This window comes from Arachis hypogaea, chromosome 19 (genome assembly GCF_003086295.3).
Source record: "Arachis hypogaea cultivar Tifrunner chromosome 19, arahy.Tifrunner.gnm2.J5K5, whole genome shotgun sequence".
In the NCBI taxonomy this organism is placed as follows: Eukaryota; Viridiplantae; Streptophyta; class Magnoliopsida; order Fabales; family Fabaceae; genus Arachis; species Arachis hypogaea.
The window spans coordinates 156030744-156046217 of record NC_092054.1 but is presented as its reverse complement, the minus strand read 5'-3'; the positions used below and the strand labels follow the sequence as shown (position 1 = coordinate 156046217).

The following is a 15474-nucleotide window of genomic DNA, read 5'->3' as shown; positions in this document are numbered from 1 at the left end:
TGGGAGGTTGATAGTCTTACCACGCCTATTCCGCATGAGATTAAGCAGTTTATTTGTGGTCTGAGATATCCTAGTTTGACTGAGTTGGAGCCACAGTGGGAGTGGTGGCCTGCAGCAACAAAAAAGTATAGTGCAAGGGAGGGTTACAGATGGTTATTAAAGAAAACATTAAATTGGAATGCCAACAGTAATTGGAACTGGTTGTGGAACACAAACATTCCAGAGAAGTTCAAATTTACTATGTGGCTTAGCTTACATGATGCTCTACCAACTGAGACCTTTCGATTCAAGCGGCATTTAGCTTCTTCAGATATGTGTAAGAGATGTAACAAGGCGCAGGAGACTATGGAGCATTGCCTTAAAGACTGTGAACGATCAAAGGCAATCTGGTATATGTTGGATCCTAGTATCCTGGACTCGACGGCTGGTACTGCTCTTGAAGAGTGGTTTCGGAAGGCCTTGGCTAACAATGAGGCGTCCTTTGGTGCAGGGCTTTGGTGGGTATGGAGACATAGGTGCAATGACATATTCAACACTGACAACCCTTGGACAGACCATAAGGTTGTTGCCTTGGCCAGAATTACCGCCAAGGACTTACAGGTTTACAGGAATCGAAGCAATGCCTTTAGGTCTCTCCGAAATTGCCTGTGTTGGGAACCACCGGTAGGCAATAGTTTTAAAGTTAATTGTGATGCAAGTTTGTATATGGATTCAAATTTAGCGGGATTTGGGTGTATTATTAGAGATTCTAAGGGAGATTGGATCTCGGGCTGCTCTGGAAGCATTCCCCCTTGGTCTATAATCAGATGTGAATTATTTGCTGCTTGGAGGGGGCTGGTTTTAGCTTGGGATTGCGGTTTGAAGGATATTATATGTGAAACAGATTGCCTTGACATTCTGCCCATCATGCATGAGCTTACAAGTGGGTATCCATCTGAAGTAACAGATTTGGTTCACAAGATTCAGGAGCTTTTATTTCGTCCTTGGCTTGTTCACGTTGAATGGGTGTCCCGAGAAGCAAATAGAGCTGCGGATTGGATGGCTAAATATGGTGCCAAGAGTAACTCTAATCATGTTATTTGGTCTGAGCCTAGTGTTGATCTCCAACGAATCATCCGCTCGGATTTAGAATAGTTTTTGCCTTGTTTCTTTCCTTGTTTAGTCACCAAAAAAAATTTGGAAGGGTCAAGTCAACATGAAATTAACTGGATGGGTTTCCCGACGAGAGAGTCAACCTCTCAACAATGCAAACGGAGGACGTCGTCGTTTTGAGAATAAAATGACAAAAACGACAGATGATAGTTGCGATGAATTGAAGGTCGATGCCGCTGGAGAAAATGACGGAAGTTTGCGTGCGAGTGCGAGGTGCAGTTGAAGCCATTCATTCTTGTCCGTACCAAACCGTCCTTTACCTCGCTGGCGGAGCTTCTCAGCTTCTCGGCTGGCTGCTATCAGTTCCAGGTGCTTCAAATACCGTCCTTGAAGCTCTGGTTCCTTATTCCAGGATCTCCATGATTCAGTTACTTGCCAAGGTCCCTTCTTTCATTTCATCCCTATTATTCTTCTTCTCTCGCTAACCTACTTTTCTATTTCACTTTTGTTATCTAATTTGTTAAGTATTTTTTTTTTTTTTTTTGTGTAGATTCCATCCCAGTTTTGCAGTCAACAGACTGCTGAAGATATGGCTTTGTTGGCTTACAATCGTGCTCTTAAGCTCTCCAAGCCAGGTTTTTTTTTTTTAATCACTTATCTGATAATGATAGTGTTTGTGGCAGAATTCGATGAAATGTTTCTTACAGTTATGAACTAATGTATTATGCATTTACTTGTTGGTGATTAGGATCCCCTGTTGTTGGTGTGGGATTCACTGGTTCTTTGGCTACCACTCGTTCTAAACTTGGAGAACACAGGTATTATCTAGTTTTATATACCATCTACAAAAGTGATTTATCAACATCACTATATCTGTATGCACCTCCTGAAGGGTTCTTTTATCTTGTTTATGCAAATAAACTGAATTATGCAACACACAACCTACTGTAATAGTGTAATGAAACTAACCCAGAAGAGAAGCTGCTGGAACCTTTTGGAAGCAATTGAATATTGAAGTTTAGTTCTCACTTTTCAAGCCAGTAGTAGACTGCACAAGTTCAATAATATGCAAAATACTATTATCTACTACAACAGAAATTAGTTGATAAAGCACCAACTTGGTTTGATATTAACACATGAACAATGATACAAAGCTTATGTTTTACCACATTAGGCTTATTATTAGACCACTTTAGCTTGCTATCATCTAGCTGGAGGACTAGTACCATCTGAACTCCTCCTTTTATGTTCATTTCTAGATTTTATATGTCGACAAGAACCGCTGACCGACTTTGGATTTCAGGAGTGACCCTTACTAAGGTATTGTTACCCATACCCTCATCTTTGTTCTCTATGATGGGTCTTAACATAATATAAACATGTGATAATCACGTGGTTCAAGTGCTGATTTAGACTGATCCACTTTGCAAACTTTAATTTAGGGACTTCATACTAGAGAAGAAGAGGACAGAGTTTCCAGTCAACTTTTGCTCAAGGTGTGTTAAAGGTGTGAAGAAAAGTTGTCATTTTTATTGTTGTTTATTTGCAGTTATGAGTTGTTTATTTTCTTTTATTCATTTTTATTGTTCTTACCTTTTGAGGTTATGCATAAGAATGTTGGAGTCTAAATTTGTCTTATTATTTCTTTTTAGTCGGTTTTTTAAATCTTCTGTTTTGTTTCTAGGCTATTGCAAAGGCATGCAAAGTTCCAGCGACCTCTATCCCTGATTTCAGTGAATCAGTTGTAACTGAAGAATGTGAAAAGCAATTCAATGAAGAGCAAGAGTTAGAACAACTTATAAATGGTCAAATAGGCTTTAAAATCTATCCATTTTCAAGTGGTACGGTCAAAGGTTTCAGATGTATCAACATTACTGCAGTTACGATTGATTATATTCACCTCTTTTATTGGTTATTTTTTTTATCTTTTGCTTTCAGACATACCAGCAGAAAGGAAAATAATTCTACCCGGTTCTTTTAATCCATTACACGAAGGGCATTTGAAGCTCATGGAAGTTGCTAGTCGGTAGATACACTCTTTCTATTCATAAAAAACGCTCTTTTTTTTTTTTATTTAGGGGCTTATAATAGTATCTAATTCAAAAAATGACGTAGTAAGAATACTTATATGCAGCGTTTGTGGTGATGGCTATCCATGCTTTGAACTATCTGCTGTTAATGCAGATAAACCCCCATTATCAGTGTCTCAGATCAAAGATCGTGTCAAACAATTTGAAGAAGTTGGTGAGATTATTCTTTCCCTCATTGGTTCGAAGTGCACAAGTTTTTGGAATGGGCTCTTTGGCCTTTTTATTTGCTATATAATCAGTTCTACTACTCAAATTGTGAATCTAATATCACTGATGCACCTCCATTTTGGAAGATGGCATATACGCTCTCCACTTATTTTATTTTACTTGTTACATACTTATATGTGTACTTTTTTTATTTGTCTTTGTTTGATGTTCTGCTTAAAGCCATAATGACTTCTCTTCTTCCCTTGCAGGAAAGACAGTAATTATATCCAATCAGCCTTTTTTTTATAAGAAGGCCGAACTTTTTCCGGGCAGTGCTTTTGTAATTGGTGCTGACACAGCTGTGAGACTTATCAATGTATGTATGAAATTACATTAATGCTGACATAAACTTCGCAATGCAACTTGCAGTATATGGTTCATGTGATATTCCTGAAACTGACTGATTTTTTTGAAACAAATTGTGTATGTTTTTTTAAGTAAATTCGCGACATATGTTGTTTGAGTTTTGTGTACATCGAAATTGCTATTTGTCCTTGGATAAACTTTGAGGTTTCAGGTGTATAAGTTGAGATAAAAGAATGACTTTGTGAAAGTTTTGTCAGACTTCAAATATATAGAGCGGAATTTTAATATATCTAGGCAGTCTTTAAAGTTGACATATGCGCCATTGGCGTTGGTGAAGTGACGAAGATTTTGGTTTGGCAAAGATGTAGCAGAGGTTACAGTAGTTTAGGTTAAATGGGATAAGGTAAAGGGGTATTTCTTCCAGCCATATTTTGATTAGGACCACCCAATGAAGCAGATAGGGTGCTTAGCCTACTTGGTTATAACTTATTTTTGATAGCAAAGAAGGAAACAAATGAACATAGGAAGAAAGAACAGTAGACGGGGTATTCGCTATTTTCCATGTCTTAAGGGCAAATAAGAACACTGACGTTACCCTTACCTAACACTCAGTTTGTATGTCTAGTTATAGAGTAAGTGTGCTCTTCTGTTGCTTCAATATATTTTATTAGCCAAACTTGAAATTTCTTCATCTTACTTACCCTTGCAGCCTAAATATTATGATGGAGACTACAAGAAGATGTTGAAGATACTCCTAGGTTGTAAAGAAACAGGATGTACCTTCGTTGTGGCTGGTCGGAATGTAGATGGTGTTTTCAAGGTATCACTTCATATATCTCTAATCTTCACATTCTTCTTTTTCACCTTCAAGTTTTTTGAGGCTATTATATTGTGTGGTGCAACAGGTTCTTGATGATATTGATGTTCCAGAGGAACTGAAAGACATGTTCATCTCCATTCCATCTGAACAGTTCCGCATGGATATATCCTCCACTGAGCTAAGAAAACGAAGTGGAATGTAGAAATCTTATTGCTAAAAATCAACTTTTGTATAGTCCAGAATGAAATCACTTACCACAATGAAGCATGAAACTGTCAGAGTCTACACGTTACAAGTTATTTGTGTGCGTCAGACAAGTACCTATTTGGCTATTTCTCATGTAAGACACCTATCTAGCAGAGTCATAGAGACGTGTCTGTATCACTGCCCATGTCTTTGAATGGTTGATGACTTTTTACATACTACATATCTATCTTTTGGGGTTTTCTTTTTATAGTTAGTACTTGATTGTTAAAGAATTTTAAAAAATAAAATTGCTGTTATGTACTTATGTACTTATATTCATTGCATAATTTGCATTGAAAATTCTTAAAATGTCTATTTTTCAGTCAGATTTTAATCATTGATTCATTGTTATATAGATTCATCAGTTTCTGCTGGAACAAAAAGATTACAGTAGAGAGAATAACAAGACTTGGCCTTGTACAATCATTCACGGTGCCTCATACTAAGTATAATAGTATATTATATTTTGAGATACAATGAAAAAAATTAAACAAGCATGCATGGTTGCATACTTGCATGCCTCCTTCGGTTCAGGCTGAGATATCATATGAAGAGGGAACAGTCAGGTTCAACCACCACAGCCTGCACCACAGCCTGCACCACAGCCGGTCCCACCGCACCCGGTGGTGCACGCTGAGCCATTCCCATAGTTGGCTGCATCGGCTCTGGATGATTTTTTGGGTACTCCATCTGCACAGAACAAGATGATAACTGCAAAAAGAGACAGGGTTGCTAATATAGCCCACAACAGAAAAACCAGTCTTCCAAGCTCTTCACCATAGCTGTCACTATCACCTTGACCTTGGTATCCTGTGTATTCCATCTCTTTCCATAGCCTCACCATCTTTCTATGAATCTCCTGATTCTATGTGCAAATGCAACCCAGCTTATAAAAGGGATAATTGCTGTTCTTCGAGAACTATGAAGAGGTGATGAGAAAAAGTCTCTGATCTAAGGATATGGCACAAAGGAAAAAGAAGGTGAATGATTATAAGGATTTATCCAGTTGACCTAGTTGACTCACATGAATAAAAATGTCTGCACCTTTTTTTCTCTTGGTTGAGGGTATCTAATTTTCCAGCATGTGTGTGCCAATTATGTGCACGTTGGTTGGCAGTGGCAGACTGGCAGGGTCTCGAGTTAAGGAACTAATCCAAATCTTATCCTGTAGCCGCTGTAGGCTATATAGCTAACAAAAAAGTGAACGACCAATAGAATAAAGTCCTTCTCTTTGCTAAAATATCAAAGGTTTCACATTCATTTATTGCCACTTGTCACTTCAAAATTTGGTGACAGCCAACCTCAACCCTATTTCGCAGATATCTAAAAACTGTTTTTAAACCTAACTGTTTAATTGTTTGGTCAGATACCTAACTGGTTTATTCCTGTTATACTTAAAACCAATTGTACGGAAATTTGCAGAAATTATTTTTAATATGGAAAGAGAGATGGTGTTTTGGTTGAATATTGATATTTGAAGTGTATTACAATAGTATGGAAATCATTCAACACGCCCCCCACGTGTTGGCCAGAATGCTGCCACGTGTCCACCACGCCCCCCACGTGTTGCAACACGCCCTCCACGTGTTGGCTTCCCACCCAAAAAATCCACCCATCTGTAATTACACCAAATACTCCCATTTTCAACAAAAACACCAATATTTTTTCCATACAAAAAAAAATTAGCCGGAAATTTGTGCGTAGGTAGGACTATAACTGAAAAAGATAAAAGAGGAAAAAAATAAGAGAAAAAAGGACTTGCCTTTGGAAAATGTTCTTGTGTGGCAAGCGTTTGTCTAGTCAGTTTCCAAAGAATGGTGGCGGTGGATCAGAAAGAGTGAGATAAGTACAATACAATTCAGATTGAATGAGGTACCTTTTACATAGTTAGGGTTTCGTATTTATAAAGTGTTAGTGGTTGATATATTTTCTTGATATTTTAGTAACTGAATTTGAATTCTCTAAATTTTAAATTTTCACTTTAGAAGATAAAGTGTGATCTCTCACTCTTAAATAGTTTTTCTCCCATATTTTTTCTTAGTTCCATCTATGAAATAAATGGCGAGAGATCATATTTTACCCTCTAAAGTAAAATTCAAAATTTAGAAGATCTGAATCCTTGATAATCACCCTCAATCTATTTTGATTTAACTCCGTTCTAGTCGAAATTCTCTAAATAGGTCACGTCTTATTTATTTTATTCAAATTTCGATTTATAGATATAATTGGGCCAAGTTAGGTAATGGATCAGAAAATAAAAAGATATTCAAGAGCTTGCAAATACAAGTAGCACTACTAATCCACTGATATGTCTGCCTAAAAGTATACTTGATAAACTCTCACAAGGTAACATTGGTTCCTGATCAAGAATCACATTATACACCAGAATGGTCACTCTGGAACCAATAATTGACATAAGAAACAATCATAAACAATACAAATTATCTACTTGCATCGTACTCCTAAAAAAGTTATGTACTTGCAAAACAACCTAGATAATCGAAGTTGCCACAATCTTGACATTTATCAAGGATCGACCTGAAGAGACTAGGATCTCAATAAATGAAGACAATTCAGCCAGCAAATCATATATATATAGATATCAATAAATATGAACCACACTATCTCGGTATAGACAAATACACTAGGGCCTATGACATATGTGCTACAAATCAGGATGCTACATGAGGAAGCTGTGAAGAACTTGTAACAGACTGCTCTGAAGCATTGGCAAGCCCCTGCAACATTCTCAGAATCTCACTTGTGTCTTCCAAGTAATACTTGGCCTTGCTCGGCTTCTGACCGACGGTGCAAGGAAACACCTCTGCGACCGGAGAGAGGGATGCCCTTGCATTCATTATTACACCAAACATGTCCTCATCTGACCTGTCATCTCCAATGCATAGAACAAAATCTGGGATCACTCCCATTTGTTGCATTGTTAAGAGAAGGCGTTCTGCAACAATACCCTTGCTCACCCCCTGTCCCATAAACAGCACATAAAAAATATAGTCAACCCCAAAAGGGTGAACCACAGCCTATAAAAATAAGATTCAATGCTGGAAGTTGGAACATGTTGCATTTTTTAAGTTCTAAAGCAAAGAAACCATAGAAATGATAGCACTAGCAATGAATGGGGAATCATGTCTCCATGACAGACATAACAAATGATAGAACAAGCAGGTTTTTTGTCTTTCCTCTCATTGAACGGCTCACAAGCCACAAGCCAGAAGAGTAACAACAATAACAGAGCATTATCCAAGAAGCCAGAACAATAAAATGCATACATAATATGACCAAATGTTACTAATATTGTGATATGAAACATGGAGCTTTTACAACTGACCTGAGGTTTGACTTCCACGATGTGAGGACTACTTTTAACAGAAACAGGCTCATTGGCAAGAACACTTTCCAGATGATCCAGAAGCTCCTTAGCCTGGCATGAACCGAAATCTCGGTCTGCAAACTCATAATTCCAAACAAGAGCAGTTTCTTTGGTCTCTATGTTAGAACCATCAGTTGTTTCTGTGTACAACTGCATTACTGGCTCGGCAATCTGCTTCCAGTCGAAATCCGGCACAGAAACACATTCTTCCCAGTCTGCATTATGATTTGTCCTGAAAAAAAAGAAAAAAAAAGATAAACTATTCAATTTGAGCAAGGTTCACCTAGGAAAAGCCCTTATTTTATTCTTCTTCAATATTTGTCATTAATTCAATCCGCAATCACCATAACCATGCAGAAAGAAAAAGGACATACCTCACGAAATAACCATGCTCTGCTGCAACTCCAAGCCTTTCACAAGAGGAAAACCAGTCAGTAAGAGTTTTTCTCTCCTTTCCACTTACAATGAAAACACAATTCTTGGTGTCCTTGCACAAGCTGTTCAAGATGGCAACAGCCTCAGTGCTAGGTGTTGTACTAATTGAACCGGGCTGCATCATGGTACCATCATAATCCAAAAGAATGGCTCGGTGTTTGGTCCTCTTATAAGCTGATACAATATGTTCCACTGATAGCTTTCTAAAGTTTGGATCCAAAGCAATAACCCGAAATCCTAAACCAAAGCCAATTCCCCAGCATCTCCTTCTCAGATGATCCCTACATGCCCTTTCCAGATCCTGCAAGAAGCTCCGCGCCCAATATGCAACATCATGAGTACTGACATACCTATAATGCTTCTCGTGGCGCATCTGTTTTTCGGACTCTGGGACGATAAGTGCCGAATCCATTGCTTCAGCAACAGCATCAATATTCCATGGATTCACTCTAATTGCCCCACTTAATGATGGGGAGCAGCCAATGAACTCAGACACCACCAGCATGCTCTTCTTTTGGGTAAATGAGCTTGTCCCTAGAATCTTATCTATCTTGTCACTTCCTTGTCTACAAATGATGTATTCATAGGGTATAAGGTTCATACCATCTCTCACTGCTGTAACAAGACAACATTCAGCTATCACATAATAAGCTATCCTCTCATAAAACTGAAGTGGCGTATCGATCAATATTACAGGTGTGTATCCAGGCCTTCCGAATGTACTATTGATCCTTTTCACTGTGGCATAAGTTTCACTCTGGACCTCCTGTACATCTTTCCCACGGCCTCTTGCAGGGTTTGCAATTTGGACCAAAACAACCCTGCCCCTCTTGTCAGGATGTTGTAAAAGCAACTGTTCCATAGCCAAGAGTTTTAAGCTGATTCCTTTAAAGATATCCATGTCGTCAACCCCAAGCATCACAGTTTGACCTCTGAACTTGTTTTGTAACTCTTCAACCTTGTTTTCCGTCTCAGGAAGATTCATGACTGACTGAAGCTGCCCTATGTGAATCCCAACAGGAAGAATCTTAATGCTTACTGTTCTTCCATAGTACTCGAGACCAATGTAGCCCCGCTTGGATTGATAGGAAAGGCCAAGCATTCTACTGCAGCAAGAAAGGAAATGCCTCGCATAATCAAAAGTATGAAATCCAATAAGGTCAGAATTCAAAAGAGCTCTAAGAAGCTCATCCCTAACTGGGAGGGTTCGGTATATCTCGGAAGAAGGGAATGGACTGTGAAGGAAGAATCCTAGCCTTGCCCTATTGAACCTCTTTCTCAGAAATGTTGGAAGAACCATGAGATGGTAATCATGAACCCATACAAAATCATCATCAGGGCTAATGACTTCCATTACTTTATCAGCAAATATCTTGTTAACAGAAACATAAGCTTGCCAAAGGGACCTATCAAATCGACCACCGAGATCAGGCGAGAGCGGAAGCATGTAGTGAAACAAAGGCCACAGATGCTGTTTGCAAAATCCGTGATAGAATTTGGTAAAAAGCTCTGGAGGGAGGAAAGTGGGAACACATTTGAATGTGTCAAGCAAGTTCTGAGCAACATCGTCTTGCTCGCTCGGCTCGATTTCTTCCTTCAGACAACCAATATAAATAGTTTCTACATCTTCACCAAGACCATCTTTGAGCTGCAAAAGAAGTGAGTCCTCGTCCCATGTGAAGTCCCACGTACCATCGTCTTTTCTTTGTGCCTTTAATGGAAGCTGGTTACCTACTATGATCATCCTATCTTGAGAGATTGAGGATGGAGCATCCGAACCAGCACTGTTGCTTGCCTCGTCGTCTAGCTCAGACAGCACTCCGGCAACAGTTGCCACTCGAGGAAGCCTTTTCTTTTCGCGGCTGAAAATCGGCGAGTCACACGAAGTAAGCTCTAACAAATTAGAATATGACCTTGAAACCATTTCGTTGATGACCAAGCTTTAGTGGGGAAGATGCACAATCAGGTCTAGATTGATTATCACAATCCTGAAAACAACCACAAGGAGGATGCAATTTCAGAAATCTGCAAACATCTTAACTATCATAATATCCCCCTAATTAACCAAAAGTCCAGCAAAATCAATATCACAAAATGGGTTTTCTTTATTTCTTCACTCCTCAGTCCTCAGGTTTCAGGTGGCTTGAAAGTGAGTCAATTAGTAAGTACCTAGTAGACAAATTATATTTCAACAGAAAAAACAACCTATCTATAACAACAATTTGAGAAAACCCAAGGTAGAGCATATGAATCTGCTGATAAAATTCACCTAGGAGCTAAATCTGATAAAAACACCAACTACAACAATGAGTTTTCCACCTACCAAGAGAATCATGTAGCAAGTAGCAACACTGACAAGTAGATGACTTTGAACACATAAAAGGGGATCGATTCAAACAGCAAGAGACATACAAATGCAAAGTTAAACCATCTTCAAGGATTGGGGGTAAAAGCTCAAAAGAAGCTGAAGTAGCAAATGAAATGAATGAGCAGAGAAGCAGCTCTTGAAAAACAGCAATGAAGCACACAAGGTGAACAAAAAACAAAACAAAACAAAACAAAAATCATACCTAGAAAGTGAAAGGTGGAGTAAGTTGGTAGATGAGATTGACAGACACCAAAGATTCCTTTCTCTGTTCTCTTGTCTTCTGAGTCACACCACACAACACAAGGCCGCAACCTTGAGAGAGTGAGAGAACAATGGCGTCAAGTAGGGAATACCTTTTCCTTCACTTTTCTTTCTCCACAGAAACACCAACTTCATTCATTTTTCATTATTTTTTAATATTCATTTCAATGATATTTATATGCGTCTTTTGGAACCAACACAAACTAGATGTCTTTATACAAAGAACTTGATTCTCTTTCTCTTCTTTCTTTCTTCCTTTCACGCGCACACACTCACTCATATGTACACTCACTCACTCACTCTACAATCTACATCCCTTAACCAGGGTTAGTTTTCCTTAATCACTAGTTAACTCCACCTTAAATAATTACTAATACCCCTCAAGGCTCAAAGTTTCACAGTTAAATAGCGCGTGTAATCCACCACCATCCATCTCAGTTTTCTATTCCTAGCATTGCATAGATTCCCTTGTTTTTACAGATTTCATATCTAGTTTTTTTCTTTTTTTGGGTCAACTCAAAATATACTCTCACAAAGTCTCAACTTATCAAATTTATTAACCTTGACTAAAGTTGATATATTTATGAACTCGTTACACACGCTTAGATTTTATTTTTGTTATTTAATTAATGTGGTGGTTTTATTAATGTCAAATTTGTAAGAATTTTCTGAATAAAGCACTGTATTCTAATTTTGATAAAATAATTGATAATAGATTATCTAAATTTGTTATAACAAATTAACAACATAAAGAATTTGCATATATGATCCATGTGAAAATATCCTACAATATATCTTGAAAAATAAAATTATTCCTTCCCATTCGGCAATACACATTTGAAACAGTTATTAGTTTATTACTGTTAAACAGTTTATGGTGAATTATATGGTAAAGATGTAAGTTTACATATTTTTCTTTTTATAGGATGAAAGAGAGATTAAAAAAGATAGGACCTATATTTTGAATAGTAATAAAATAATAAAAAATAACTATAAAAAGAAGAGGAATACTAGGGGCAGCAATTTTTATGATTTGTACGTAGCTATCAAATAGCCATCAAGATGGTTTTAATGGTGTGAGATTGGTGTAATATTTCATCCAATGACTCACTTTTTTTTGCTGGTTATATGCTGGCAAGAATTTAACAAAGTTGCTATCCCTAGACTTTTCCTAAAAAGAATTTATTTTCTTTCTTTATACCACTTCAATCTGTATAGTAGAATTTATATAGTATTTTAATGATAAATAATTATATTTAAAATTTCATACAAATGTTAATTGTGCTCAAAACCCGGGAAAACACTTTTAGCTGGACATGAGATTATGAAAAGTCCCCAAAAAAAATGTACCTATGCACTCACGTGTTCTTTCTGACTGACTTGTTTTATTTATTTATTTATTTATTTTTAAATCAATCTACCCCGTTACATGTTCAAAAATGTCCAGAATACTATACTAGTATTAAACTATTAATATCCCAAAATTGCATGTGTCAAAAACAAAATATATATCCCAAAATAGCATCCACCGTATTACTAGTTTACTATCTATCACATACCATTCTTTCATTAGTTTGTAAGAAACTATCTAATTAATGTAAGTTTTAGTGAATATAGGATCAATTTTGTTATCATATTTGTTAATTTTTTATTTTATTGTTCTAAAAAATAATTCTTCAAAAAATTAAATTAAATAAGTATGCTGAAACTGTAACTGTGTAACACAAATTAACTAACTTGTTGAGGCAGATTATTTTGTTGTACTTTACTTCTAATGTATCACAAATCTTTTAAATAAGAAAATTCTCTTCTTACTATCAGCCTCTAGTTTGATCGGGAGACTACTTCAAACTATATTTTCGACCAAATTAAATAAATATATGTTAAATTATTATTTTTCAATGAAACAAAGTTGATTGTGAGATCCAATGACTTGTATAATATTGTGAGACACACTTTATATATATAAATATAAAAAAAAGTTAAGAAGATAATGAAAGTTTGTGATTTCAATGCCAACTACTTGAGGGTTACGATTAGTAGATCTTATCTCATAAATATCATGCTTGTTGCCGCTAATTTTGAAACATGTACTTTTAATTATATAGTGTACTATTAAATATTGTCATTAATTAATCAATTAGTTTTATTAGTTTATCTTAATTTGCTTGTCAAACAAATTTAGAAAACAAAAACAAAAAGCTTGTTAGCATGCTTGGACCGGAGTTTAAAAAGGTGAAATGGTTGGTTATTTTGGGAAAATTAATGTCATTATGTTGATGCTTACCCTAATTAAGTAGAGTGAAATAAATTTTAGGCTCTTGCGCTCTCTACCGTTCAAAATGTGTAAATTGTTCAAGTAAAAAAAAAAAAATTCAAGTCTTGTGATGATTGTTCCTTTCCTTAATCATTTCGTGTTCCATTCTCTCAAAGTATTGGGTATAGCATTACGTAATTGAGATGTTTATGGAGTCATACGGGCCACACAGCACTAACTTTTGTTTGGAAGGAGAGAACCTTCAAATAAGTAGAGTTTTCAATGATTTTTTTGGGCAATAATGTTATATAACAACGCCATGATTAATTGATTATTATTCTCAAATTAATTAAAATATGCATTGCTTTGTGACGTTGAGTGAATGTGTCCACCCAATTTGGAAGCTTAGCTAACCATAATCATCATGATATTGATGCGACACTATATTAATATTCATTAGTTTATTAGCCTTCTCATTCTCACTTTCAACTTATTATTCTTAGGTTCATACTCTTGAGCTTAATTAAAATTTTTGTGATCTTATTATTGTCCAATTGATTATTAGTGTGTGAAGAACGTTGAAGAATATACCATAATGATTTTCAGGAACGCAGAAACAAAAAGGTTCTTTCAAGAAAGAGTGGTGCAAAATTTCAAGAAAAAGTGGAGCGTACGTAAGGGGAAAATATTCTACCACTACTATCACTCTATATGTACTTTCCAGTTTCCACCCACTACTCGTTATTTATGGCCATCAATATTGCTGTGTAATTTTCCTTCATTGCTTTTGATTTGTACTGGTTCAATTCCACCTAGATTATAGCTATAATAACATTATTATAAAATTAATAATGGTGAATGCTATGGTGCCTAAAGAAGAATGCTAGGGAGCCAGCAATTTTAGTGTTTTGTAATTATTAATTGGCCATCAATACTGTTTTTAATAGTGTGAGATTACATCTAATGGTAGGAGATCACTCAATTTTATTTTGATAATTAAGTGCTGGCCAAAAAACATAAAAGTTGCTGACTCCTAGATTTTTCCGTGCCTAAAAGATAGTGCCTATTTACTAAAAAGAGTTAAAAATTAATATTTAATTTAAAAGATATAAAAATAAATAATTTTTAAAAATTCAAAACTTACTACAAAGAAAAATTAGGCAAAATTTAAGCACCAACTAATAAACACCATAGAATTGGCCTTAATAAATATACATGTAAGACTTCAGGTTATGTTACAGTCAAATTAATTAACAAGAAAATAAATGTATAGAGTGAAGACAAAACTAGTGAGGCCCAGTCCAGTTCGAGTGTTAAATATCTCATATCATATAGCATACTTCCTTGACTTTTTTTCTTTTAGAAAAAATAAATAAAAAAGAAGAATTTATATATAGAGTTATTACTACAGATATATATATATTAAGTTAATGATGATATACAAATTAAAGTAACTATTTATATTGCTAATTTTCCTTTTTCTTTGTCAAGTCAAAACCAATTCAATATGATATATGTTGTGACCAAAGAATTTATATTATTGAAAGTGATGAAACTAACTAAGCTAACTCCCCAGTCCCCACAATGTTGAGATGACATAATTTGCATCATATACACCAATGCAGTCCACTTCAAAAAGAAAAATGCATGGTGATACTTCGTTTTCTCTATCTATGCTTTTCCTTTAATTCCGTTAAAATGAGTAGAATTTAATTAGAAGAAATTAAAATAACATATATATACAAGTTCCAATATATAACTGTTTGATACTACTTTTACTATATATAGGGTCACTGAATCCAAGGTCATTGAAAAAGATTAAAAGAGCTATACTGTATGTATATGACTCATGCATGCAATACATTCCAATTGACAAGGATTCAACGGTGGAAGAATTTACATGGCATCAAATTCGTATGTAGTTGAAAATGTTATGACGTGTACGATCCCAAGTAGTCTTTAAAGTTAGCGTTTACATGGCTTATGTCCACCTTGAAAACGATA

General features: G+C 35.9%; 2 protein-coding genes across 4 annotated transcripts; one reads left to right on the top strand and one right to left on the bottom strand.

The window, feature by feature from the left end:
• The first annotated feature begins 1187 nt into the window (after nucleotides 1–1187).
• LOC112775611 (uncharacterized) lies at nucleotides 1188–6001 on the top strand. 2 transcript variants are annotated; one of them, XR_011877481.1, is made up of 12 exons: nucleotides 1188–1532; nucleotides 1643–1727; nucleotides 1841–1910; nucleotides 2352–2412; nucleotides 2535–2588; nucleotides 2777–2933; nucleotides 3031–3118; nucleotides 3227–3336; nucleotides 3599–3705; nucleotides 4405–4515; nucleotides 4601–4855; nucleotides 5118–6001. XR_011877481.1 is itself a non-coding variant. In XM_025819362.3 (11 exons), the coding sequence occupies exons 1-11, from the start codon at nucleotides 1323–1325 to the stop codon at nucleotides 4715–4717; spliced, it is 1170 nt and encodes a 389-aa protein (XP_025675147.1). In that variant the 5' UTR covers nucleotides 1188–1322; the 3' UTR covers nucleotides 4718–5061. The 2 variants fall into 2 exon arrangements, 1 of the variants encoding a protein (XP_025675147.1); XM_025819362.3 differs by lacking the exon at nucleotides 5118–6001 and having other exon boundaries at nucleotides 4601–5061.
• A 1069-nt stretch (nucleotides 6002–7070) lies between these two features.
• Nucleotides 7071–11729, bottom strand: LOC112775610 (alpha,alpha-trehalose-phosphate synthase [UDP-forming] 5). Of its 2 annotated transcripts, none has more exons than XM_025819360.3 (4): nucleotides 11155–11729; nucleotides 8524–10572; nucleotides 8108–8381; nucleotides 7071–7742 (listed from the first exon to the last, which is right to left on the bottom strand). In XM_025819360.3, exons 2-4 carry the CDS (start codon nucleotides 10506–10508, stop codon nucleotides 7434–7436), a joined length of 2568 nt encoding a protein of 855 aa, XP_025675145.1. In that variant the 5' UTR covers nucleotides 10509–10572; nucleotides 11155–11729; the 3' UTR covers nucleotides 7071–7433. The 2 variants fall into 2 exon arrangements, with proteins under 2 accessions (XP_025675145.1, XP_025675146.1); XM_025819361.3 differs by having other exon boundaries at nucleotides 10908–11156.
• Between the last annotated feature and the right edge of the window lie 3745 nt (nucleotides 11730–15474).

Excerpts from the sequence above, each read along its gene's own strand:
- LOC112775611 (XM_025819362.3), top strand. The coding sequence starts at position 1,323 with ATGCCGCTGGAGAAAATGACGGAAGTTTGCGTGCGAGTGCGAGGTGCA. Across the intron at positions 1,911-2,351 it reads TCTAAACTTGGAGAACACAG|ATTTTATATGTCGACAAGAA; the intron begins GTATTATCTAGT and ends GTTCATTTCTAG. Across the intron at positions 3,337-3,598 it reads CAAACAATTTGAAGAAGTTG|GAAAGACAGTAATTATATCC; the intron begins GTGAGATTATTC and ends CTTCCCTTGCAG.
- LOC112775610 (XM_025819360.3), bottom strand. The coding sequence starts at position 10,508 with ATGGTTTCAAGGTCATATTCTAATTTGTTAGAGCTTACTTCGTGTGAC. Across the intron at positions 8,382-8,523 it reads GAGCATGGTTATTTCGTGAG|GACAAATCATAATGCAGACT; the intron begins GTATGTCCTTTT and ends CTTTTTTTTCAG. Across the intron at positions 7,743-8,107 it reads TCGTGGAAGTCAAACCTCAG|GGGGTGAGCAAGGGTATTGT; the intron begins GTCAGTTGTAAA and ends TTTATGGGACAG.